The 27389-nt window shown below is 41.5% G+C and overlaps 7 protein-coding genes across 7 annotated transcripts in view; 5 read left to right on the top strand and 2 right to left on the bottom strand.

Annotated features, from left to right (window-relative positions):
* The first annotated feature begins 1096 nt into the window (after positions 1–1096).
* On the top strand, positions 1097–1962 carry LOC108024429 (cystatin-like protein). Its single transcript, XM_017094347.3, has 3 exons — positions 1097–1258; positions 1339–1451; positions 1704–1962. The coding sequence occupies exons 1-3, from the start codon at positions 1202–1204 to the stop codon at positions 1900–1902; spliced, it is 369 nt and encodes a 122-aa protein (XP_016949836.1). The 5' UTR covers positions 1097–1201; the 3' UTR covers positions 1903–1962.
* A 47-nt stretch (positions 1963–2009) lies between these two features.
* On the bottom strand, positions 2010–3500 carry LOC108024346 (uncharacterized). Its single transcript, XM_017094247.3, has one exon. It carries the CDS (start codon positions 3003–3005, stop codon positions 2448–2450), a length of 558 nt encoding a protein of 185 aa, XP_016949736.1. The 5' UTR covers positions 3006–3500; the 3' UTR covers positions 2010–2447.
* A 200-nt stretch (positions 3501–3700) lies between these two features.
* On the top strand, positions 3701–4262 carry LOC108024459 (uncharacterized). The gene has a single exon (XM_017094377.2). The coding sequence runs from the start codon at positions 3822–3824 to the stop codon at positions 4260–4262; it is 441 nt and encodes a 146-aa protein (XP_016949866.1). The 5' UTR covers positions 3701–3821.
* Positions 4263–4666: 404 nt separating this feature from the next.
* On the top strand, positions 4667–5208 carry LOC122818518 (uncharacterized). Its single transcript, XM_044092705.2, has one exon. The coding sequence runs from the start codon at positions 4703–4705 to the stop codon at positions 5072–5074; it is 372 nt and encodes a 123-aa protein (XP_043948640.1). The 5' UTR covers positions 4667–4702; the 3' UTR covers positions 5075–5208.
* A 330-nt stretch (positions 5209–5538) lies between these two features.
* LOC108024345 (protein new-glue 3) lies at positions 5539–5991 on the bottom strand. The gene has a single exon (XM_017094246.2). It carries the CDS (start codon positions 5989–5991, stop codon positions 5539–5541), a length of 453 nt encoding a protein of 150 aa, XP_016949735.1.
* Positions 5992–7880: 1889 nt separating this feature from the next.
* On the top strand, positions 7881–9056 carry LOC108024343 (uncharacterized). Its single transcript, XM_017094245.2, has 4 exons — positions 7881–7958; positions 8023–8061; positions 8300–8388; positions 8454–9056. Exons 1-4 carry the CDS (start codon positions 7899–7901, stop codon positions 8821–8823), a joined length of 558 nt encoding a protein of 185 aa, XP_016949734.1. The 5' UTR covers positions 7881–7898; the 3' UTR covers positions 8824–9056.
* A 943-nt stretch (positions 9057–9999) lies between these two features.
* Positions 10000–27389, top strand: part of LOC108024702 (cGMP-specific 3',5'-cyclic phosphodiesterase) — a 46994-nt gene continuing 29604 nt past the window's right edge. Inside the window, exons 1-2 of the mRNA XM_017094783.3 lie at positions 10000–10732; positions 13837–13879. The gene's annotated coding sequence lies outside the window, so the exon portion shown is untranslated. The remainder of the gene's footprint in view (positions 10733–13836; positions 13880–27389) is intronic.

Here is a 27389-nt window from a genome sequence, read left to right as displayed (position 1 = left end):
AGATTAAAAACCAAGATTACCTGTGAGTTCATTGTTGGTTAACCAGTTCTATTATCAGAACCAGTTTGTTTCTATATATCAGAAACTAAATCGAGCTCTCTTTCTCTGTCCCTTATAGTGGAAATTCAATTAGTCAACGTCGATATCATCGGGTGGGGCTTTGGATGTTACGAAATATAATTCCCTCAGCGCTTTAATTACTGAGTGGTTCAAAATAGAACTGGCTATCTCCGCGTGGGAGCAGCAAAGTTTTTTATTATTAATATAGTTTCCTAACTTATCGGATTCATATTGTTCTGCAATGGCTATTGATAAGGCAAGACATGAGTAACATAACTATTATTTTTTTGTTATTCTTAATCATACCAAACGTGTGGGGGAACCCCACCCACTAAAATAGACAAGAATGAATTTTAAATACTTTTGTAATTCGTTCCTAACTTGCATTTGTTAAATATATGACAGTTAATTATCGGAGCGTTATTCACTTTGTCGCGAACTCATTTCTCACACTAATTTAGTTATTGCTCAGCTCTGGAATTACCCATATGTAAAGAGTAGATATCTGGACTGCTTTCCGGACATTCGTTTTGCAAATTCTTAAATAAATATAAAGTATATCCCAACGAAAAATGGCATAATTTTTGCTGATAGGGAAATGGTATATGTTTCCTCAGCCCTGATCAGAACTCAAGTACTGACAGATGGATGGACTGACAAAAACGTGATGAATACCATATTTAATATTTAAAAAATGAATTGAGCTGCTGTATAAGAAAGTTGACATTTTGTGAGCTGTATTTGTTTGTTTTTCTCAGAGTTCTTTGTGTCTGTTGACACAAAGACCGGCTTAAATAAAGACATTACCTTAGGGCGACGTTGAACCGATATATACCGACCACTCCTGACCTGGGCAAACAAGTAAAATAAAATCATAAAACCGCAGTAAAGTCCAAAAGCCAATAAAATGGAAGGCAATAAACTAAAAATTAAGTAAAAAGATGCTAAACGAGCCGCTTCATTGTCGCCGGGTTCAGGTTTAGATGCACACTAGCTTCTCTCTTACCTCAGCGGCCGGTTGGTGCTAATCGCGAATAAATAAAGAAATATTCTCACCGTACTCGCCGACAATATCGGTTTCCTATAAAAGCGGTCTCTAAGCACCGTGTTTACTCAGTTTAAAACAAGTGGTTCGAGGAAAATGCAGGCCGCGAAAGTGATCTTTGTTCTGAGTTTGACCCTGGCCCTTGCCTGCGGTGTGAGTTTTAACTGTTTCTTATACTAAATAAATATTATTTAATAATAAAATACTGTAAATTTGTAATAAAACACAATCAGAGAAGGCCGATTGGTGCTCCGAATCCCCTAGAAGGAGATGACCTAGCAAAGGCAAAGGACCTTCTGACCACCACCCTCAACAAACTAGCCGCAGGAGCTGGTCCTAAGTACGAGTAAGTAAAGAACATGTATTTTCTTATAGATAGTGATAAAAGCAGCATTGAAAAAGAGGTGATATCATAAGCAAAAAATAGAGGGAATTTGTCAAAGTATTTTGAGAACTGTGGACTGCTTATGGGTAACGTAAAATTATAAATATATGGTACACATATTCTTCGTAGTGTCGAATTAAAAATAAATATATTGTATAGCGCTAATAAATTAAATTTATAACAATTATTTAACTAAAATCCCACTTATTCCAGAGTGGTGAATGTGACCTCTGCATCCAGCCAGCTGGTGGCTGGTTCCCTGTACAAATTCGAGGTGGAACTGTCCAACGGATCTGACAACAAGGAGTGCACCGTGAATATCTGGGACAGACCTTGGCTGCTGGAGAAGGGTGAGAGTACCAATATCAAGATCCAGTGCAAAGATGAGGCTGAGGTCGACACCACTTGGTAGATCAGGTTTCTTGAGCTTAGTCAAATAAATGTGATCTAATAAAAAGTGCGAGAATTATAACTTGTTATTTTCTAAAAATAAGCCAATGAATCTTCCAGAAGTAAAGTAAATAAATTGATTTTATATAGTAAACAAACTTTGATCTGTGATAATTAAGTTCTACTGATTGTGAACTAACCAGTTTCAGAAGCGGGTTTAAATCGGGAATTATTATGGCTTATAAATCTCAATTGGTCAAGGGAAATAAAGTGTTTTAATGGATAATCACGTTAAAATGGGTTTATTAAACTGGAGAGTCTGTGTGCATAACTGATAAGCAAATGTCATAAAAAGGCAGAACTGCGAGTACGGAAGATTTCAACAACAAAATTTAAGTGAAATGCAAATTCGATGTTAGATATTTTCATGTGACTAAAAAGTTTTCTGGCTTTAAGATTTATTTTCGGATCAGTTATAGAATGAAAAACAACACATAAGACTTTTTAGGAATTCCATTTTTTAATGCTTTTTTCTTTGAGTAAATTAACAAACACCGTTATGACCGCTCAGCCGTTCCTGGTGACACTGTTCCTCCTGCGGTTCCTGCGGTTCCTCCTGCGCTGATTTTGACGGCGACGACGACGCTGTGCCCGCAGGCGACGTCGGCGGTTCCGGCGGTTCCTGTTAGCCCTATTGCCACTGCTTCCGCTTCCGGTGCTGGTGCTGTCCGCAGAGGAGTTGTCCGTGGATCCTGTCGCAGCACTAGTGGAATCACCTGTCGAGGGAGAGGTGCTGCCACCAGTCGAAGGAGAGGTGGTGCCATCTGTGGGGGTGGTGGAGCTGCCATCTGTGGGGGTGGTGGAGCTGCCATCCGTGGGAGTGGTGCTGCCATCAGTGGGATTAGTGCTGCCATCAGTGGGAGTAGTGCTGCCATCAGTGGGGGTAGTGCTGCCATCTGTAGGAGTGGTGCTGCCATCAGTTGGAGTGGTGCTGCCATCAGTTGGAGTGGTGCTGCCGTCAGTTGGGGTGGTGCTGCCATCAGTCGGATCGTCTTCAGCATAGATGCGGCTCGAAAAGCAGAGGACCAAAAGGCCCAGGCCCAAAAGTAGAGTGGTTGTCCTCATGGTTGATATCAGTTCAAACAGATGGGTTTGGATGATGATCTTTGGATCTCCAGCGATGGTTTTTATACCACTTGTACAGTTCACGGTTCTTTTGTGAGAGCGGTCGACAGCTGCGCCAACAAATCGATAGAATGGCCATTTTCCTTTTGCCAAATATCGACAGCTGTCAAAATACTAAGCGAGTAGTACAAAAAGCCTTAAGTTAATAACTTTGTTATTCAGTTCTTATTAGAAAATTAGTTAGTTAAATACCAGCCCCTCATATCGTTAAGATCTGGGATGATATTGTCGATAGTCGAAAGCTGGTTGGTAGGAAATTGGGCTGAGCGTTGGTAAAGATTTCGTTGCTCGATCTTAGGCGCTGTTGAAAAATATGAAATCTTAAAATGCACTTGAATAACAATATTTAGAAAAAATAATATTTATGTTTAGTGATCATATCCTTTAGTATATCCTTTAATTTCTGAATAAATATAAACTTTGTAGAAAAAAATTTGTTGGCGTTCCTTTTGAGTGCTTACTCCAAAAATAAATCGAAAACTTAATTGGTAAAATATTCCCTAAGCAAGAAAAATTCGACTAATAAAAATTATCAAGCACTCGCAACAGTTTTTTAAGTGAGTTTTGCTATATCTTAATAAACAATATTTTTTCTTTCCAATCGTTATGGCAAATTCTCGGTAAAAAGGGGAATAATGCAACATTTCTAAGAACCAGCTGGGTAAATTTGCCAATAATCTTTGGCTGAAGAGCTGCGTGCCTATAAAAGTCGATTCTGCCAGATGGTTAAACCAACCCGAAATCAGACATTCCAAGATGAGAGCAGCAACCATTCTATCCGTAATTCTCCTCCTGGCAGTCGGGCTTCCGAGGAGCAGCGATGCGGTGACCTGCACCGCCGACCCCACCGTCTCAGGATGCATCAACTGCACCACCAATCCCACCGATGCCGAGTGCGTGGCCGAGGCAGCTGCTTCCTCCAGCACCTCCACCACAACCACAGCGGCGCCCACTACCACTCCCTCGGCAGCGAGTGCTGATACAGTGGCCTCCACTTCTGCCTCCAAAACCTCAGGCGGAAAACCGAAGTACTTTCGTATAAGCAATTTGCGTTTTAACAGAACCAGTCGCATCCGCATCAAGGGCAAGAGAAACCGCTCCAGCAGCAGCACATCCCAACGCAACCGAAGGCGTCGGAACAATTTCAGGCGCTCTAATCTGAGGAGGGCCAACGGAAATGTTATTATCATCGGTTAGGTATCTGGATTTAAGCAAGAGCAGCTCTCAATTAAAGTACATTACTTCAGTTAACAATTAAGTTTGTTTTTTATGAAATTTATATTTCCCTAGCAGTACAAATTTATTTATTACCTATGCTAAGATCTGGGATGATTTTGTCAATGGTCGAAAGGTGGTTAATAGCAGAGATCGTAATAATTTCGTTGCTCGAATTTAGGCGCTATCCAAAAATATGGAATTTACTGATAAATTGATGAAGTATTCTCATCCACATATTTACTTCGTCTTAATGAACAATTTATTTTTCTTCCCAGTCGTTATTGCCTATAAGCAAATAATGCAATATTTCTAAGAACCAGCTGCTTAAATTTGGCAATAGCTTTTGGCTGAAAAGTTGCGTGCCTATAAAGGCCGAATCTACCACATGGTAGGCGCAGCTCGAGATCAGGCGTTCCAAGATGAGAGCAGCTACCATCCTATCCGTAATTCTCCTTCTGGCAGTTGGCATTTTCCGCATCTGCATGGCTGTGACCTGCTCCGAAGATCCCACCCTCAAAAGATGCATCGATTGCATCGGCAATCCCACCGGTGAGGGGTGTGTGCTCGAGGCAGTCGCTGTGGCAGCAGCAAGTGATGATCCTTTGACCACCACCACCACCACCACTACCACCACGCGCACCCCCAGCACAACCAAAAAATATATAACAATTTGTAATATGAGATATGGGAACACTCGTCGGATCAATAGAACACGCAGAAACTTCACCGAAGAAATAGAATGCGAGTTAGAGATTCACCTTGCACTCGATAACGTTGATGAGAGTGCTTAGGAACCACAATTACCAACGGTTATAAATCTGGATTCAAAATTCCAAGTAAAACCATTTAGGTTTACTATATAAATATATTTGGACTCATATTATGTTTATCTACAGCTGAAAATATAATATAATATGGCATCGTTTATTGCCAATTTTTTTGGGAGCGAAATTCAGTCAGATATTTTCCGAGTATCAGTAATCTGAAGAAACTTGTGGGGTCTTAAAATAAAGTAACCTTTTTCGAACTATGGACACAAACTTCCAGTACTTGAGAATAATTCCATTCCAGTAGATATATTTTAGATATTAAATATTTGATTTTAAAGTAGAGAGCTTAAAAAAAATAATAATTTATATATTCGAATGGATATAAGACCCTCTTTTATTTCAACATTTTTGCGTTCAATCAGGAACATAATTAAAATAATAATTCATATCCAAATTAATTTGTTTAATTAAGACGGATTAACATTTTAAGCAACGAATACGCGAACGTTTCCGCGTCTGTTTCTGGCGTTTCCGCGCCTGGCATTGTTCCTGCTGTTGCGGCTGCGATTGCGGTTGCCGTTGCCGTTGGTGGTGCGTCTTCCGTTGGACCTGCCACTGCGGTTGGTGGATCCGGATGTGGTGGGATTGAGGCGGATGCGTCGGGTGACGGAGTAGTTAAGGTCGGTGACGCGCACGATCTTTCGTTTTCCGCCCGAGGAGATGGGCGACGTGGTGGTCGTAGTTGGAGCCGCTGTGGTTGTGGTGGAGGTGCTGGAGGAAGCGGCTGCCTCGGCCACGCACTCCGCGTTGGTGGGATTGGTGCTGCAGTTGATGCACCCTGTGACGGTGGGGTCGGCGGTGCAGGTCACCGCATCGCCGCTCCTCAGGAGGCAGGTTGCCAGGACGAAGATGGTGGATGCAATAGTGGCTGGTCTCATTGTGGATTTGCTGACTGGGGTTTGTTGATTGATGGTGATTTGGTTTCTTCCAAGACTTATATAGTGGGTCGATCGAGGTCGAGAGGCTCTTCCTCCGATTATTGGAAGAATTTACGCAGCTGTTTCTACACAAATTTGTATGCTAAGAATTTGCCAACTATCGGTTCTTTTTTTTGTACTGCCATTTTTCCACTGGTATTTAAGTTGTTAGAAGAAGAGTACTGAATTGAAAAGCTTTCGTTGATATTACCCTGGAGTACTGTTTATTATTGACATTCTATCCACAAGATGGTCAATGCCATCTGTCAACACGTTCTAACTTTTAGATTGAAGGTTGAAACTTATCTGCTCGACTGGTATTCCTTTGCCTTTATTAGTTTTTTCAGAGATTATTAGAAATAAAGAGTTCAACTTATTTATTTAATTATTTAAGAGGGAAAACCAAGTTAACCCATGAATTTAAGAAGACAAAGATGCATTTGTAGCATTGACAAACAATTTTAGAGTTTAATAACTTGAAAACAATATTAGGAAAAAAAAATGTATTAAAATTGTGCTGGTATCTATGCATCAATTTGATATTGTAATGTAATATTATAATATCTTACGCAAAAACGTGGTGTTCCGGAACAGATACTATAAATGGTTAATAATGATAATACCAAAACTTACATTTTAAGAGGTTATTCCTCCCATTTTAAGAATAAACACAAGGAGTACTTTTTTGGAATGCACTTTGGAATTTTATTGTTAAACAAATTGTCACAAATAAGTTGAAAGTAATAACGATTTTATAAGATCAGCTTGCCATTTCAGAGCTGTAAATGGTTTTGTTGTCGAGGATGTTTCCTAGGGGGATCGTTCGTTCTGACGCCTTCGTTGCTGACGCTTTCGTTCCTGACGCCTTCGTTCCTGACGCCTTCGATCCCGTCTCATCCTCCTTCCTTTCTGCCTCCTTCTGTTAGCCCTTCTTCTCCTTCTTTGGGCCCTCTTATTCTTACCCGCCCTCTTCTTAGCCTTGCTGTCGTCAGTGTCCTCAGATGATACTGCACTTCCTGAGGTGTCTGTGGAATCCTTGCTTACAGCACTTGTATCTGCCGAAGGATCCACGGAGACTGGGCTGCTCGTTGTGGTGGTGGTGGTGGTGGACGAACTGGACGAACTGGACGACGAGGAGCTGGAGAGACCAGTGGACGGGGTTTCGGTAGAGGAGCTGGAACTGGAGTCTGCCGTGGACGCAGTGGAACTGGAGACTGCGCCGGACGAGGATTCGGTCGAACTGGAATCCGCAGAAGACGATGTGGACCCCGAACCGTAAGCCATGCCAAAAATGGTCAAAATCAACCAGCTCCACAAAATGAAAGCTCTCATTTTCGGTTTGTTTTCAGCAATATACTTGAACTTGCTCTGTTCAATGATCCTCTGCTCCAGATGCACTGCGTTTTATAGCTCCCCGGCTTTTGTTTACTCTAGATCATCCCAATTAATTACGAATTTATGCAGCTTGCCCCTTTGTTAGACACATAATAAATGCAATTTGAAAATATTTGCCTAGACTGGGGTGCAAATAAATGTGTTTTTGGCTGCAAATATGCGTCAATTGAATTTAGCCGAAAACAACTCATTTGAGTGACAAATATTCGTTTGAGTGCAAAATATGTTAATGAAAAATGGGTAGCTTCGCGTGTGAGATTTACTTGATTTTATGAGTCCCCAATTGTTTGCTAATGTATAGTTTTTTGTTTGTATTTTCTAATTATCATGACGTCACATCTTACACCGAAGCGAAGCGAGAACAATGAACGAGAATATTTTATACTCATAATTCGCAATTGTATTTGCGATCCGCTGACCAGCTCTGGTTTTTGAATTAGTTTGCTTTTGGCCGATCAGCGAACGGTTTAGCCATGGCTTTGTCCAGATTTTTGCTGCTCTGTCTGGGATTTACTTGGATGTCTAATGTTGGGGTGGGTATATATATGAACATTCGAGTATATAATAGATATTTTATAATTTTAAATCCAATTACAGTTTGCGATATGCATTCCGCCCGATCACTGCATAGAAGAGGCAAGTATGATATGAATTTTATCTAAAATTTTTTAAAGAATTAACAATATACAATCCAACAAAAATTATAAAGTTTGATCCTTACCTTTATTGCTCTTAAACTCTTGTTAAAATAGTATGCAAATGTTGCACAAACTCATGAACTTTAAACACATTTCGGTATTTTGCTCCTCTTAACTGCTTCCCCCAGTTAATGAAATCTTTTTCGCCCAAATGAACCCGATTTTCAATCCCACAGATGGAGGACGCAGAGGCCAAAGAGCGATTCGACTACGTGCTGGGCAAATATGAGGAGCTGGAAATGAAAATTCCCGGAAAGCCAGTTGGGTGAGATGGGTTTTCGCGTGTGCCTGGTAATCCGCTAATTGGCTTTTCATTTGCCCCGCCGGCAGTTTGCATGGCAAAGTGGTTACGCATGGCGAGGCGGAGGAGCAGCACTTGGTGTTCCAGTACATGGACAACACGCTGCATGACATCATCCAGACCTGTGCGTTTGTGGTCAGCCGGACGCCCGGCGAGTGCGAGATCATCCGGACCTACTGCTCGGCCTTCCTAAGTCGCCTGCCACGCCCCCTACTGGAGCGCCAGCCCATCGCCGTCTGTGAGGATGGGGTGCGGGTGGCGGAGGAGGAGGAGGAGCCGGAACCGGAGGCGGAAGACAACCCGGATGGGGATGACCAGGCGGATCAGGAGCAGGGAGTTGGTCAAGCGGAGACCACAACGACGGAGCCAGCCAGCTCAAAGTTGAGCGAGTTCTACTAATGCGCCGAAGGGATTATCAAACAGCGGTGGGATTATCCCCCTTCTGCATTTGACACGCACTTAATTTAGTTTGCATAAAGTGGCTGGGATTAACTCGCTTTACAGGAAATTGGTTTTGGTGCGGACTTTTAATTAGATAGTTGTGAAATCGTTTAAAACATTTTTGTACACATATACTTCACCGAACATATATCTTATTTATTTATAGAATAAAAAGAGCGTTATTAAACTGGCTTTCAAGAATTATTATTTTTAATTCTTTTTACTTAAATAAAACTGTTACTATAGTTTTGTTTAAGTAAAACGAATTATTTTTATTTGTTTTCTCTTTTTATGGAAGTATTATCTTTGAAATATTAAAATAACGAGTTAATGTTAAATTTAGCGCCCAAAAGTAGGCTTTTACTTCTGCCTACTAACATTTCCTCTTGGGCACTCAATGTCATGGCTCCCCAAGATTGAGTTAGGAAGCTCTGACAGCAACAACTATGCGGCTTTTAGCTCAAAAACTGAAGGACCAAACCCCAGACCAGAACAAGTCCGGCGCCTGCGCATATTCCACAGTGCACAGTGGTCAAAGTGCGGTAGTCTATCCTACGAAAGCTTAGAGGATAATTTATGAAGCTTGTAAAAATAGTTTTCCATAATTTATAAAGCTATTTAAATAACATTCAGAATGTAGTAAAAATAATATCACTATTTTTATTAAAGAAATTGATAGAATAGGAATGATAAAATAATATAAAGAGTATCAGAATTCCTTTTTAATAATTCTAATATTTTTTTTAAATTATTTTGTGAGAATTTAAAAGGAAAATTAGGTTTGTAAAGACCTGCTTAATATTTTGGTTAGCAAGATCTTAAGTAATGCGAGTACATACAAATTATTTAATTATAAATTTAAAATTGATCGGCTTAAGCTTTCTGTGAAGAAGAGCTTGTGGATAAAATATCTTTAACTAACTGCACAGTCATGAGTACTTCACAGATAATTACAGCTTTTTAACTTCACAGTATTTCCTTACTTTGGAGCTACTGTGGGTCTCTCCACTGCGTGAGAGCTCTCTCTTCCCCAAAAATCGAGAGAAAAGAGAGTTCTTGCGCCAAATAACAGTAAACAAAGCCCAGCTGCTTCTGCTGGCGGCACAATTTCAGTTTTCAGTTGTTAACGGGGCGCCAAGGCGAACTGGAGCAGCGAAAACGAAGCGCCGGAGCTGGGCAAAAGCTCCAAAAACGCTGCAGAGCCCAAATTCAGAAGGAGAGAGGGAGAAAGAGGAACGAGCGAGAGCCAGGGAGAGAGATAAACAGGGGCAGAGAGCGCTATCGCTTACAGGGAGAGCCACCTTGTGGCGAGAGTATCCCCGAGATATTTAGATTGTTATTTGGCGACACTGACAGCGACAGTCCCGCACAGAATTATCTGCTCAGTGCTAAAGTTGTACTCGTGCTGCGTAGCTCGTGTGGGCAAGAGGCAAGGACGTTTCTCGACACGCCCACTCGCCACCTGCCGCCCGCCACCGCCCCTGGCGCCTGCCGCCCGCCACGCCCCCCGCCAGCTGGAGGAAGCAGCTGCTTTTCAGTAGTGAAGTGGAAGTGTGCGTGCGCGTTTCGCGGCAAACGGAACTGCCGCCGGTCGTAAGGCAAGAAACGCGCAGGATAAACGCGAATTAGAATCTAGTGCTACGAAAATCCAGTCACTTTTTGCATAATACGGGGTGGAAACTGAAATTCAAGCGGCGCGTAAATATACTATTTACTTTCTCGTGTGCACCCCCCTTTTATCAACGAACGTGTTATCAGCAACCGAAGCGCGACAAAAACACAGAAACGTACTAAAAAACAAACAAAAAAATATACAAAAAACCGAAATGAAAAGAAAAGGCATTTGAATGCGTGAGTGTGTGTTTAGGTGAGTATTAGCGCTGCGCTGGTGTGGGTGCTTGAGGGCCTGCGGCCCAGCTGAGTGCTGAGTAAACAAACAAAAACCAACCGAAGCCAAACACAGACCCCAGCACAAATACCAGCGCAAATACCATCACCTCTGTACGTACAAGCACCCCCCCACACACACTCGCCCCTCCGCACACTCACACACTCGCACGCAATTATTAGCGTTCCCCAAATCCCCCAGAAATGTGCGAATTATGAAATATTTTACCCTTGAATGTCATACGTATTAGAATTAGCAGCGGGCGCTACAGAGCGTTACTTTTTAGCAACTTTGTAGTACCGCTATAAGGTGGGGTATGCCCAGTTTCTATCTATAAAGAATCTTTTCATGTTATACTACTCCGTTCTCAGAAGAACCAAGGCCCTGATATTTCATATTCTTGTAATGTACCAATTTGTCTATCCTGTAAAAGCTCGCAACCATTTTAAAGTATTTTCTTTTATAGTTATACTGTATCATTGTACCATAATGATTCCCATAATTCAAGAAAAATTGCAGTTGCTTTTAGGATTTACAATGTCGTAAATGACCAAAAGCTATTGTGGAAAACACTTAAGGCGACTTAAGTTTACATCTGTTCATCCAAAATACAAAATATTCTATCTAATGCATTGCAGCACATGGCAAGTATTAAATTTAATGAGACATTGTTTTTGATACTATATTGCAACTTAATAGAAAGCGGTATTTTTGAAGAATTGAAAAGGCTAGATCTCCTAGGTTAGATAGATAAGCTTAGATATAATAAAGGGTTATGGCAGTCATGCAAGTAAAAAAATAGGGTTTCTTTGCACAGGAGCGTGAACAGAAATTCCATCAGATATTTTCTGATAGATATCCCTAAGTCGGCACCCTCGAATAAAGAACTTGGAGTGATTTTTTCGGATCGCCCCACGGGGAATCGCGAGCAACAACCCGGCATGGCCTCAAAAACTTTCCCGTGACGTGCGATGCCTAACGCAAATTATTTGAGAGCTTCCTCAGCGCATTTTGCCACTTTTCTTCTCGCGCGCAATTTTCTTCTCGGCCGCCCTTTTGGAGACCCGCCAAAGTGTCTGTGAAATCCATTAAGTTTTGTTTTCGTTTTTTATGAACAACATTGACTTTGTCAACGGTTCGTTCGCCATCATCCCCTGGACCCGAGCCCGCTGAACTCCCCCACTCCCCCACTCACGCACTCTTCCAAAGAGCAACTGTCTGAGCAAGTCTTTTATTTTATTTTAATGCCCTCACTTTGGCCAACCACTCCTTGCCCCGGCAGCTTCCCCTTTGGAGGATTTTTTACAAAAATGTTGTCAAATTTATTGACTCACTTTCGTCTTTGTATTATCCGGCTTTATCCGTCTGCTGTTGGCTCTTTGTTGTGCCACCAGCGAACGTGACAAGTTATTTCAAATTGAACAGGAGCTTTTAGGGTCATAAACTCGACTCTTGACAACTTTCGAGAACTCCAATTACGTTAATTATTAGTCTGGCATAGTAATATGTGGGTGCTATCTTCTGGAACGGAACTTGTTTCTAGATTGTTAAGAAACTATTTCGTTACATACCTTTGCCAAGAAATTCAGGGGAAAGAAGGTTTAAATTGTCTTTAAAATTTTTTACTCATTTTTCAATTTTATTTTCTACATAAAGGTAAAATAGGCATTACAGATCATTATAAAGATATAAAAAAATTTTAATTTGACTTAAAACATTAGTATTTTTATAGAACCAAGATATCTTAGAAATCTTAATATGAAAATGTGCCCTGATGTCCCACCTAATGCCTCACATCCACTTACTCAGCAATTGTTTTTCGGTCGCCCTCGCCCCTAATGAAGATCTGTATTAGCTAAATGCCCAGGGAGGTGTATTGCAAAGTAAATGGAAGAGCCGGCTAAAAGCTTTCAAAGTGCCGCGCCGCACCTGTCTTTAGTGGGCCGCTCTGAATCTCGTGGGAATCCCCTTGTTTTCTGTTTGTCTTTGGGTTTTCCGCGTGTATGGCGGATAAGGTTAAGGTCGCGCGGATTTATAGTATATGAAGTCCCGATTTTCGTGGGGGCCCGCTTATAAATAGTCCCCGTTCTCGGCGATTACCCTTCGCATGCAATTTTCCCCGGCATTTGTTTGCCCTCCTTCGTATCTCTCTTTTTTCCTATCTTACTCTTTGGGGCCCGGCACGTGCCTTTCACTTGGTGGGAAAATGGAACATTTTCGCCAGAAAACCCAAGGCTCAAAAATTCGCTCTCGGCCATGTTTATGGCGTCTGCCGCTGACTGACGTTCATTGGCTTTTGTGCGGATATTTGTTTTTGTTATTATTCCGCCATGTCCGTGGTCCTGCGTCCTTCATCATTGGCCATAAAACGGTGTCTCCGAGCACATTTCGCTGGTCGCGTCGGCATCTGTACTCAGGATCCAGCAGGACCTTCTCCACATCCTTCCTCCGTTTTCACAAGTTTATTTTGCTCCCCAAATTCTGGGGAATTCTTTGCATTTTATTCTCTGGGAACTCCTCTTCCTTTTTGCCCATCTGTCAAGTCGCTTCCTTTCCTTCCTTTTCCGACTTCATTTAATCAGCCATTCATTTATTTAAACGCCTTGGAGAAAATCATTTTTGTTTATTGATTAACAGAGAGCGAGAAGGATTTCATTGGCAAGGGAATATTTAAGGGAATGCAAAGGACCCACACTCTCGGACAGGAAAGGACACTAATTCGATTTGCTCCTTTTGAAATTAGAACGGAATTAGTCATAAATCCAAGTCTACTTAATTACATTTGACGTCCAGTTTGCTTAATTTATTTATAGGCCCAGTTAAAGCAACTTTGTTTTTGCGGTAAAAAAAATCCTCATTATCAAACACTAAAAATTCCACTCAATTAGAGCATTTATTTTTATAATTTCCTAAAAATACTAAAGTTAAAATTTTTTTATTATAAAAGTTAACATATATATAGCAAAAAAATAGGATACATATACTTCCTTTTGCTTTCATTTTCCTCGAGATCTCATTTAAAACTTTAAATAAAAAATTACATTTGCTAAAAACTAATTAACTTTTTCCCAATTTCCTTGCAGTAAAAAGCCCGAAAAACTTAGGCTCACCGAAAAAAAGGAACTGGTAAGTCATGTTACGTATACGCCACGTTGCCGTTTAAAATCGCTTACAAACTACATAAACAAACTCTGCAAGAAAGAGGGAAAGATGGAGTTCGATCTATTAATAGCTGCCCCAAAGGATAGTTGCAAACTTTTGCTCCAGCTGGGGAATCTTTGCAGAAGACACTATCGAAGACGGATGACACGGGCACGCCCCCAATCGCTTTTTCTTATTTTTTCTTTACTTTTTTGGGAGGGCAGGGCAACTGGTTCCGCTGCAGCTGTCGTCGGACTTTTAGCTGCCACTTTTGGGGGTACGAAACCACAGTGGCAGCGAAAAAACAACCTTTATAGAACGAAATTGGGGGAAAACTTCACCGTTAGCCGTTTTGTGCGGCGCTTATCCGTCTTAGCCATTTTGAGTCGCGATTCAGCCGCCACTCGGCGATATTTTTCGCAAAGTTTTTGGCCACGTTTACATGGTTCCCTCTTCCTCTTGCCCGATTTCTTGGTCGCTTTGGTGGCTTTTTGCCGGAAATAACACACGAGTGCGGCTGAGATAAGGGGTGTACTCTATGTGTGTGCTGGCCAAGTTCGCTTTTTGCCGACTCCCTGGGCGAAAATTATTGTCTAGGTTGTGTCGCTGGTCCCACCAACGCATAAATTTGACTGTCCCACATGTCCTGCGATTCCAATTTTCCCTCCTTTTCCCGGCGCTCTCGTATATCCTGTTACCGCTTTCTGTATGTTTTTCCCCCTTTGTTTTTTCTTCCATTGTTCGGTCCTTGCCTTTTAGTTTTTCCAACGTCGTCTATTTGCTCTATTTTTAGACCAACACTTTTATTTTGGCTGATATTTTTGTTCTGGCATTTGTGGTGCAAAAAGTTGACCGTGTTGTTTTCACATCACTGGTTGTGGTGGCCCCAAAGCCAAAGCCAAACCCGAATTGTTTACAAATTCGAATTCCCAATTAAAAGCTCTCGACTTTGCTTTTGCTACCGACTTCCGCCCGCTATCGATTATATAATAATAAACCTGCCTGGCCACGTGGCGCCCGAACTTGCCACGTAATTATACTTTCACTGGGTCGCAAGTGCCACTCGGCTAGAACTCGTTGTGGCCGGAAGGCAATTACAGGTAATTTTAATAACGTAGATTACGCATACGCCGCGTGCGCCACTCGATAGTAGCTGAAAATGGGTCAGGCATGGGGCCAAATGTTTGGTATGATAATATTTATAAGTATCTCTGGTGATAATATAATTATAAGTTGTGCCATGCATATTTAGCACCAATCATAAATCAATTCATGAGAAATCGTCATTGGGTGGGAGACAAATAAAAGAACAGGCTAAAAGCAATTGAGCCAGTTTAAACAAAACTCGTTTGATTCTGCACATTTATATCAGCAATAATAATAATTTCAGCTGTCAAAACTACTAGCAAAGTTCTTAAAGTTGCCAAATATTATAAGCCTGGGAGTTTCAGACGTTGAAAGAACAGGTTTTAATTAATCGGAGTCTTTGGTTAATCTGCGAAACTGTTCACTTTGAAGCCCGCACACACTGACTCAATTACTTAGCCCGACATTTCGAGGAGCCACGTAGCTTCGGGGCTGGAAAATCGTTAGCCTGGTTTTAAGGCACGCCCACACACGGGGAAAATGCCCTTTCGGGGAACCCAGTGACCGAGCAGCGTCGGCGTAATTAAATTATTCCACAACAATTGCCGCTGGAACAAGAGTCGCTCATTGAGTTAATTTGCGACAAGTAGAGGTGGTGATGTCGACGATTTCACTGCCCCCAAAGTTTTTCCCCCGACCGTTGGTCATTTGGGCTGAACATTTCGCAGAAAAGGATTAATTAGGATTAAAAGTGTGTCGAGTGGTGGACAAAAAACGACCAGAACGGTTAGCCCTTAGACTACAAAGAGGCCAGCAGCAGCGGTGGTCTCGAAAAGGCTGGGAAACTCGGAAGGAAAATAAAATAAAATGAAATAAAAATGGCTGGATGCTTTCTGGCGGTTGGCGTAATCGTGCGGCATAAATAAGTCAACCAGTTGGCCAACAATTTCAACTTGGCTGCCTTATGACGATAATGAAGATGATGATTATGATGACTTCTCATTTTGTGCATGTCGCATTTAATTAACATTTTTCGACTTAATTCTTGGTTCCCTGGCCTGCCGGTTTGTTGTTTAAAGTAAAGTACCATTTACTGCACAGGTAGGAATAATTTCAGAGTTTCTTGTTCTTGTTGATCTGGCCAAATTCAATTGAAAAGCAGTTTGAAAATTAACTCAACCCGTTTCCCAGCGCAACCCGAATTCAATTAAAACTAACAGCATTTATCGGTTTCCAATGCAATCAGTCGGGGTATCGTGTTAAAATTCTTCACCTGGCTTATAACCGAGTTACGAAGGTTTGATTGCCTGACAGAGCAGAAATTGAAATCAGTTTTATGGCAATAAATAAATGAGTTTAGCTGTCAAATCCACTGGCCAGCTGCCCCGTTCCCACTGAAAGTATTGATCCCATCGACGTTTGAAAACATGGTTACAGTCTGCGACTGTTTTTTATGAATCGGTCATTTCGTTTGTATGTCCCATGAATGCGTCGCTAATCTAATGAAATCATTCTCATTCCATTTTGCTGACATTAAAGTTTTAAAACCCTGAATGGCCGACGGCAACCCTTTTGCGTTCTCGACCTTTTCGTAGGACTGCCGGCGGACACTATAAACTGCCAGTGATATTAGTTAATGCCCTGCTGCGGTCGTCCATGCGGAATTGTTATTATTTAAATGGCCTATTCATTCCGGTCCCCGTTTGCGGTGAATTTTGCGCAGGGTAAAGTAGATGGTTAGGTTTAAACCAGCTCTACATGGTACTACTAATCTGATTTTCATACCCGTTACTGGTGCAGTAAAAGGGTATACTAAATTCGTCGTACTCTGTAATAGTGTAAATGGTATTTTATTCTGATTATAAATACCCATCTACATGCCAAAAACTGTTAAAATCGAACAGCTCATTCAAAAGTTATAAGCAAATAATGCAATCTCGAAAAAACCCGATTTTCTGCATGCATATCTCCATCTCCCTCGCACAACCTTTAGCTGAGTAACGTGCATTTAACAAGCAAGGCCGTCGACAAAAGCGTTCTTCCTTGTTTTCAATTTATAATATTTCGAGATTTTTAGGGTATATAATCCGTTTATACCCCCAAAACAGTCAGCATCAACTGCAGAACGCATTTGTTTGGCCAGCAAACTGAGTGGAAAAACTTTTAACTAAAATGGAACCCAAGTACACACAAACATGTTAGCACACATTCAGAAAAGGATAACTGGGTGGATATGGCAGGCTGGGATGCGAAACGGTGAATATCGCACTAGAAAAGTTGAAAATTCTGAAATGTAAGCAAATTGTAAATGCCAAGGGACGGGTAAGGGAGATTATATCCGTATAGAAGAAGGGGGTGTACTACCCCGTTATAGTCACGGTTTTGGGGGCGGAAGTACACGACTTCCAAGTAAATGCACACGAATGTATGAATATTTCATTTGGCAAATGTAACTAAATACATAAGCCAGGCCGCAGGACATGTCTCTCATCTTCGTTTCGCCATCAAATCTGCAAAAGGACATGTGTAAAGTGTCGATGTGGGTGTACACTGTGTGTGGTAGCTGCGGTTTTGCAATTGAATACGAGGGTCTGTTCTACCATCTTGGTCCTCGCTTCCTTTTGAGGTCTTGGGGTCTTGAGTCGAGTGCCTCTCCTTGGGTTGCTGCCACAAACGCTCCACGCTGTTTATGCTAAAAATCTATGCCACATTAGTTCGTTGCCATCCAGGCCCAAGTTTGTTGTCGTTCGTTTTGTTTCGAGGGTCGTGTTCCTTCTGCCTGCGTTGTTGCGCTTTTGTTTGGCCCATGTGCTTGGCTTTTTGAGCGGCGGTGAAGAGGTGAAGAGCGCTTGAGGTTGCCAGCGAGCGAACAGGAAGCCGGCGGACAGACACGCATTCAGTTAGACAGCCAAGACAAGGGGCAAATAAAGGGATAAACACTGGGAGAAACGGGAATTTAGTTGAATAGATTTCAAAACATGTCCATGATCCAAGGTTTTTCTTTAATCCCCAATATTAACCTAAAAGGTTTGGACTTGACAGATAAAACTTGGTACATTGTAAGACGTTCACCACAAACAGAGGTGCCTCAGATTATGTTTTTTAAAATTCCAAACAAATATAAACACATATTAAGTTCATAGTTCCTCAATATATTTCTACAATCCTTTTTAAACACCTCTTTTGGCTTTAAAGAAGTTAACTTAAATAGTCTAATGATTTGAATTTTTTCTACGAATTTCTTTCTTCCAATATAAAAATCAAATATTTAAGAAAGTCTGATTTTCTACTGATATCCTTAGACATAGAAAATAAGGTGTGCCACCAATCTCTTAAAAGTTATATAACAACTTATAAAGGTGCCCAAAAGTATGCAATGATTGAACATTTTTACTCCAAAAGAACAAAATATTTTTATATTTTTTGTTGCACACTTTTAGACTGAGGTTCAAATATTTGTTCTCTACCCTACTGCGTGTTTTGTTTATTTTTCTCAGTGCGGTCCCATTCCAAAGCAGTTACGATTTCGTTAGCCGGCAAGGCCGCACAAATGGGACAAAAGAGCATCAGCGTAAGCGGCCATAAACAGGCCACCAACAACACATGGAACACGGAACATGGAGCCGTGTTCATGTAATTATGCGCCCGAGTGCTTCTTGTCAAGGCAGCTCATGTTGATGCTTAACTCCGCTCGGGTTTATTTCCCTGCTCCTGCTGCTGTCAGTGGGCCCTCAGGCTGCAAGTTGCTCCGAGTTGAGTTATTATCTCCGGCCAGTGTGTGTGTGGGAGTATTATTCCTAACGCCCCAGCACCTGGAGCAGGATTCCACACACATAACACTAACAGCTTGCCAACTTTGAGCTAATTAATAACCGTAATTAAGTTGACTTAATCTAAATTGCCGTTTTTACATTCTTGTCTTTGCAAAATGTGCCACAATGTGCGATTAATGTGGGCCATCAGCATCAGCTGCTCTGGGCTCACTTAACAGGTCTTAAAAGCCAACTTAAAGACGCTGCTATATGCAAATGGCAAAGTGGAAATCGCAGTGCCCTTCAGCCTCGTAAATTTCCGACGATGAGTAAAGCGTTTGCTGCGAGTCCTGGCAGACTCCTTCTGGCTGCTGCACACGTTGCGTATGAGCAATTAAACGGAAACGGAAACGCGACCCATGTCACGTATGCGCCATGTGACACTAGTTCCTCGTGTTTAATTACACTTTTTATGGCTTCAATGGACACGAAAACCGATTCGCAAGTCTGGCCCAGCCAGAAAAACTGACTAACGGTCAGCTTTTCAAGGGTCTTCAAGGGGACAGGAAAAGGCGCATGCAATAAAAAGGAAATTAATTACTGCCGGGAAAACGGAAAATACGTTGGAGGGTTGAAGAGGCGCCTGAAAGTATGCCCCAAGTACTATTGGCCAAACTTTAAGGCTCTGCACAAGTTCAAGGTGCACGCGGCAAGGGATAACTCATAAAAGTGAAAGAAATATTGCTTTTACTTGAGCACACAGCCCACCCACATACCAGCACTCACACACACCTGCACCCATACACACGGAAGTACACCCACGCACACAGAAACAAACATAAGCAACAATAAACGTGTGCATAAATTTCGTGTCGAGTTGCGATGTGCACGCAATGCGCGGGGGAGGGGGGCTAAAAAAAGGAATGGCGTCAGCCAAACATTTGAATAGCACGCACACACGCATATGTCTCGACGGCATAAGGTACAGTGAAGATTCTTAGAAAAAAACAGCAGATAAAATTAGGCCTACTTTCAAATAATTTCATATATATTCATGCTAAAAATACCAAACAAATAGTAAAACAAAGGATTCAACAAATCCTAAAGAGACGAAAATAGGTTAATATTTTAATATAGTTTAAAAAATATCTGAAATATTTTGCACAACAATAAAGGATTTCAAAACAAAGGTTATTAGAATGACCAAGATAATTATATTGAAACAATATCTTAAAAATATGTATATGTATAACATTCTTTGGCATTCTTAGAAATGGAAAAATAATTATTATTGATATACAATACAATTTGTTCAATCTTAGTTCCTTTTACCTTTTTTATATTATTTAATTTAAGCTGAGTATAAAGAAGACAAAGTAATCCATTAAATTAAAGCAAGGATTTCCCTAAGTGCTTCAGATTTTTTAACTGAGTGCCATCTGTAGCAGCTGAATAGTTGAATATTCCGTTTACGTGCCGTTGCCGCCGTCACTGCTGTTTGCTTTCCATTTTACTCAGCGCTTGTTATCGTCACTTCTGGATTCAATCAATCTTCCTTCTGCGGCGAGCGGCTCCAGCACGCACCGCCAGCTGAGTGCCACTCTCGGTCGGCCTCAGCGCGCCACGCGGCGTATGCGTAATGTGTTGATATTTGATACACATCTTGTCACTTTAAAGGGAATTCGCCGGGCTCTGACCCGCGGAGGCTATTTCGATCACCCCTTGCCCAAGCAGGGCAAACAAGATACTAATCTATTAGCTGCTAATCGTTTATCCATATGTAAATTGACCGCTCAAAGGGCAATCATCATGGGCCACAAACGGCAATCACAAATATTAGACTTGTGTAGGTGGAAGGAAGCCAGGGCAATTGTTTGGGCAAGGCTAAGCATCCTTGCTTTCATTGGCCGCAATGTGTGTCTAAGCTTGAGCTAGAAGTCACAAGATCACTTTGGCCTAGACACAATAGATTATTAATTCCAAAAAAATATTAAGCACACATTACATTATTATTATATGTGCCTAAAGGTATGCAGTGACTAAATGACGGCCATCTTTCTGAATAAACTCATTGTATTGGTGAGTTTCAAATATATTGTTGCATACTTTTAGACACATAAAATAACATTTTAAAGTGATTGTAAAGTCCCATTGCTTTCTGTGGCACCCCTGTATAAATAATTTATACATCAAGTCAATACTTGATATACATTTTCCCCCCAGGGCAAGGTAGAAATTCTTCAAGCATAACTGCCTGCCTATTCATGTTGCTGGCCAATAAAATTCAAAAAAATTCAGCCCCCCGCCACACACATACCACACACATAATACCGGCAATCAATCTGTGACCCACCACAACATTAGAGCATGGCGAATGGAACGTAAATCATAAAAATTGCACACACTCTTGGCAAATATGCGAGCTGATTTTTCAAAGCGTGCAATTTACTTGTAGTTTTTTTCCCCCACAACCCTATCGCAAAGTTTTGCCTAATGGTGGAAATAGAGAAAAAAAAAGCGGGGCTACTCAACAAATGGCTGGATTTTAATATTCACTTTTTTTGTGCCCAGGGTCGCTGATGACCATGATGTATGCTACGAATTGTGCGGCCTCCGTGGAGCGTAAAAATTGAAATTCCTCCGCTGCCATACGCAGCATTGAAGCAATTTCCATTTCCATTCATAGTTGATAATGCCATCGAAGCCTGGTAGCATAAATAGTTGGCGTTGCGGTTGGCCGCTCGTTGGCCTGGCCAGCAGGGCGTATGAATAATATTTCTACGGCCATATGTAACCAAATTCGAAGCGCATTCAAGCCTGCAGTCTATTTCTGGTCTGGTCTTTTATAAGTTCCAGAAGGGAGTGTAACGCTTGAGACGTTTTTCTGGGAAAAGATATTTTTAAACGTAGTTCTTTCTTCCATTTTTCCGGGAAAGCATCGATTTCAAACATCAACCGACTGCGATTGCTTCGCCCGGGGAAATGCAAACAGTGTCGGCATGCAACAATAACATTTGCCAAGTGCATTCCGAAAAACAAATGCTGGGAAATTACGAACATTGAAGAGTGCCGCTGGCGAATCACTGGAAAAGAAATCAATGTATGCCACAATCAAGTTAAAAGTTCTCCATGTATATTCTACTGATTTGCGACACGTCGAGCATTTTAATTGAGTTTCCTTATCGGAAGGCAAATAGAATTTTCCACCTCCGCAACAGAAAATGTAGCATTCACATGGGCTGGCAGAAAAACGCATGATAAATATGCAAAACGTGAACGATTCATATTTTTCAAGAGCAGAAGCACAAAAAGCCAGCGGAAAACCGGACACGAAGCAACTCCTGCCAGGATTCTCACACGCCGGGAAATGTGACAGAAGAGTGACAGCCCTGTGGCATCTGATTGATATGCAGATGGTGCGTATACGTGTTCGAATACCTACAGCCATATATATATATCTCTGTGCGAAAAAAGGAAGCCACAGGACACAACTAACATAAACGCTTGACATGACAGCGGTTAAGGATAGTGAGACGGATGTGGCAAAATCATCAGGAGGGGGAAGCCAACTCAACCGCCATCAAAAGATTCTGATTCCGCTGATGGGAAAATTTGTGTCAAGCACTCAGCGATTTATGCAAAATTATTTAATCAACCAGACAGAGACTTCATTAGGAGCATTAAATCAGAGTTTAAACAACGCGGCGAGTCACGCGTTTAAGCTCTCACTTTGGTCTGAATTAGCAGCCATTTAGCACCTTTTCATGCACCTCACACGATCAGCATAAAAATAAATCATGTTAAATATTTATCAATAAACGTATGCTTACACAATACAGAATTTGTGAAGCCCAGTGGGAAATTATCGAACACTTCTGCTGTAACTTAACTGCGTTGGATGTACACAGGGCGTATGCGTAATTTGCCTGGGGACACTGCGACTGCGACAAGTGTGAAAAATAGTTTTGTCTAACGAAGAATTGTAAATACGCAATATTATATTGGCTTTGGGAATTTTCGACTGCTTTTGTTTTTCAAAAATACTGTATATTAAAGTACTTATTTTTCAATAACAAGTAATGGTTTTCTAAAAATATAAAATTGTGGTTTTTATATTTATTAAGAAACTTGTATACCCTCAGCTGAGATCAAAAATTATTTAATTAGGGACCTATAAAATACTTCTATTATTTAAGTTTAATTCATTGATTTTACAAAGTCCTAAATACTCCTAAGAAGCACTATTCCCATGCCATTAATCTGGTAGCCCTTTGACCTGCCTTCAGCTCACCTGTCACCCTACAACACCTGATTATGTGACTCCTCGCAAACCAACTTATGGCTACCTGCCACTGCTTTCGTTGCACTTCAGGCAAGGATGTCTGCTAAAGGTGCCAGATTGCAACTTGTCCTGGCTGAATTATTGGAGGTTTTTACTTCGCTGGCACTTGACGATTTATTTGCCAAACTTTGTGCTTGCGCTCTTGGCACAAATTGCTCCGATGTTTTGGCAATTCGTCAAACAAATTTGGCCCCTAACGGCTGGCTCGAGATGCACTCCACTTGGCTGGCAGAGGCATTCGTGGGGGCATTAACACATCAGTGTTAAAATTTAACGACCTATCCTGGCACTCGAGTGGGTGGTTGGGGCGGGGACTGAGGTCGTAAAAGATGGCCGGAAGTTGTAAAATATCCGCCATGTGCGAGGCGGAAACGGAAAGCCGACATTTGTACGAACTGCCGCGAGGAAAACGAGCTTGGGAACTGTTTGTCTGCCGGCCTGGCCTCCTCTGCCCTGGCCTGTCCTGTCCTTATAAAATTATATGCTCGAGCATCAAAATTTTTATCGTCCTTCGGTTTCGGGCTGAAATATAATGAAAACATTGCAAGCACCGCCGCCCAAGTTGCAGTTTATATCGCTCTTGCCAGGGTCTCACGTACATCCTCGCCCACATCCCCAAACATCATCATCATCGCCGTCTTCGGTTATCCGCAACGATGATTTGGAGTGGGTAGAAGACTCTACTTGACAGACCTCCCCCTTATCGATTGGGTCTGTGCGCCTGCATGCTTGTCTATTTGGCCATTCTGCAATATTTATACAAGTTGCCAACCGAATGTAAGTCACTTGCAGTCCGTTCCGTTTGGCAGACACCTGCGGGCTACGTGCTGGACTTTTGAATGCGGCAAACATTGACTTTTATTAAGTGTCAGGGGAATAGTAACCAACAGTAACCAAGTGTTATCCCTTTTTTTGGCAGGCTCTCGTTTTATACTATTAAAATTCTGGACACTTTCTACGAGGCAAGTGTGAATCTCGTCGGAAAAATTGCATAAACAAATATAAAAAATAGTTTTTCATGAAAGCACAACAATGTATGCAAATTTCGATATGCATATTTACTACGCCTTGTGGAAAAAATATCTTACAATGCAATGATGGCACTAGATAACAAAAGTTGCATTTCCCTAAATACAAACAGAAGAACATACTAAACATATTTTCTTGTAGTTAAGGAATGTTTAGAGGGCTTTTTAAAATATAAAAAGTATTTTATTTTTTAAATCACATTTCTTTAGTTCCAGTTTTTCTCCCATGTCGCGTAGTGTAGTTTTACGGCAGCAGAAACTTTTGCTTTATGGAAAATACCTTGGCTTTCACTTTGTAGCTGCAGAGTAACTCTGGCGGAAATGTGCATTAAATGGAAACTGCAAATTCCTGGCATTCCTCAAATATTCATAGGGCAAACATCAAGTAATAAAATGGGAACTCGCAACTGGCAGCCGAGCATTCCGAAAGCTCTGCAGTCTGATGAGCTTGTCTCGGGGTCCCCGGGGCGGAAAGTAACATCTACAGGAATGGGGAAAAGGGCCAAATCAGTGGGGAGAACCAGAGCCGCAGTGGCCAAGGAAACCGCAAAATATCCATCACCATCAACAAGTGAAGCTGCAGATGCGCTTTATTAAATTTTTCACCTTCAGCTGTGGGGAGGGCTAACTTTTGCCTTTGCACTGGTAAAACAAATGGAACTGGAGACTCATACGCCCCGTGGTCCAAGCCCCTGACTTTGTACGGTTGTACTATATTTTTTCCCGGCTTACACGACTCCGGCTTGTTCGTGCTGTAGCCGTAACCAGCAGCTGCTGTTACCTCGCCGGATCCGTCTCCGTCTCCGCATCCTGCTCCTGGTCCCAGCTCCTCGTTTTGTTTCCGGATTGCCATTGTAAAACTTTTGCGCCAGTTGTGCAATACATAAGTTGGGCCATTTTAAAGCGAAGGTTGTTACAACTTGAACACGGAGTCAGTAATGGATAGGACGGGCGAAAACGGTGGCAGAAAATAAGAAATCATGTAATCCGGGGATTGGCTACAGTGTCTGGGTAAATACCTTCATGTCGCCAACTGGGCACCAAAGTTGGAAAATCTATTTTTGGGGAATGAGGAGGCTCATGAAATATTTATTAAAAAGTTAAAGCATAAATATGAAGTGTAATTTCTAGATATTTTTTCCTACACAAGTCATCAAAATTTTGAAATCGCTTTTAAGGAGCCTAAAAGTATGCAGTGAAATATAGATTGCCACTTTTCTGATTTTATAAAACATTGAGGCATACTTTTAGACATCTATACATTGACACCGAAACCCTAGTGCTTTGTGAGAGTCCCCGAATATGTAATTCCTAGATGTAGATACTTAAACTCCTCAATTTTTCTCCGCTTTTCTTAAGTGCCTTCCTTGCTTCGATTGGCACATGATACTTATTCCGGGTCCCCATAACATTTACTGTCGATAATGCTCACATATCGAGGTATATGACGCGAAATAAATATATATTTAATGGCTGTCGCTGGCAAAGACTTTCTTTCTCGTCCCCGCAAAGTTGGTTTCCGCTTACAGGCAATTGAGTCACTGTGAGTCACAGTCAACATTTGACTTTGGTTAAGCCGAACTCCATATTTGACTGTGCGAAAAGTGCAGGGTTACAGGCCAGCGCAGTTGATTGCAATTAATTGAGCCGAACCGGAGTGCAAAGTCAGTCTCAATTAGCTGCCATCAAGGGCGAATGAAAGTCAACATGCGGTCAGCCGGCTAAATGGATTTTTTGGCTTTAAACGAAATTAATTCGCTTAGCAACTTTCGCCCGAACGGAGAACTTTGACGTGTTCGTTGTTAATATAAATTTATTTGGATTTTCACTTTTCAAAACTTTTCTCTTGATAAATGACCACCCGAGGCGATCGCCCTTGTGCCGTCATAAACTATTCCTTTGATGAATGGTGGAAAGTGAAGAGAGTGGAAAGTGGAAAGAAAAAGTGAGGACTCTGCATGCCATCAAAATGCAACAGGAAAGCAGGAAATTCCAAAAAACTTTTCACTCAGCCAAAGTTTTCTCCATGGAATGTTTGTACTTCAGATTTGCTGTGCTTCCTTTTTTTAATTTATTTATCAAAATATGTTTTAGGCTACTTGATGAAAAGCCAAAAACTTGACAAAGCCAAGTTTTAGTTTATTAATAATTGAAGCCAAGTGTTGGGCATTAAAGTCCACAGCTAAATGGGATTAAATTACCTCAAGTCCGGCCAGAACGCAGACTTAATTAAAGCGAATTGTGGCCATTACAATTATGCCATTGTCACGCCCCTCGGACATCCAATTCTAGTTCACAATTAATGCTAATAAGCTGCCGACAGACGCGCTAAAACGTGGTCAAGAGCGCCTGGTAAGTAATCCTGGGGTGGGAAATTCCGATCCCCGGGGGAAGGGACTACAACAATGCCCGTTGTTGACCCAGTTAGATGCGCGGCTCCGATAAAATTCCCAGGAAACCGGGTAGCCCCGCAAACACAGAGACACATAAAAAGGCGATAATAACAGTGGCAGAAGCGTGCGGGCCATGAAAACTTAAACAAGAATGCAAATCCACTTGACTTGATTGAAATCATAAAAGGAAGCCAACGAAACAGCCGAAATTGCCAATGCAAAGGCACACAAACGGGCGACATAAAAATAAACGCAGGAGGCGGTTGGGCAGGCGGTTCTCGAACACATCAATCATAAGCGACGCACACGATACAGTACAGAGCAATCAGCTCAATCACACTGAGAGAAACGAATGAGGATACAAAGTAGTAAAGGGCATTGATAAACAAAATAGTCGGTCCCTTAAATAATATTAGTTTAAGAACAGAAATATTATTTTTAAGAACTTTAATGGAAATGTTATTATTTTCTTAAATATAAAAAATATTCGGATCTAATTTTTAATACTAAAATATTTATTTCAACAGCCCTAGTAAATTTTATTTTTTGGGATTTTGGGATTAAGATAGGACATTTTTAATTTTAAAATCAATTTATTTTTGTATTCCTTTCTTTTTACTATTAATAGCAAAAATTTTTTCTCCGTGTGCACAACTAGTTGACACAATGCTCATACGCACTGTTGCCAACGAACATTTTTGTAGCATACTTTTCGGATGGCGAAGTTTGTGCAAATGATTTTCATAAATGAAATTTATGTACGCTGAAATTGTTTCGCCGCTTGGTGCAAAGAGCATAAAGCAGCCCACTTAATGTGCTGCCTGGGACCTTTGGCGTTCCGAAGGGCGGGGCCATGCCCCCCGGGAAATGCCAAGGGGCGGTGGTATGGGCAGG

Source organism: Drosophila biarmipes, chromosome 3R, assembly GCF_025231255.1.
Source record: "Drosophila biarmipes strain raj3 chromosome 3R, RU_DBia_V1.1, whole genome shotgun sequence".
Taxonomy (NCBI): Eukaryota; Metazoa; Arthropoda; class Insecta; order Diptera; family Drosophilidae; genus Drosophila; species Drosophila biarmipes.
Note: the sequence above shows the minus strand (reverse complement) of the source record. Positions and strands in the feature narration are given on the sequence as shown.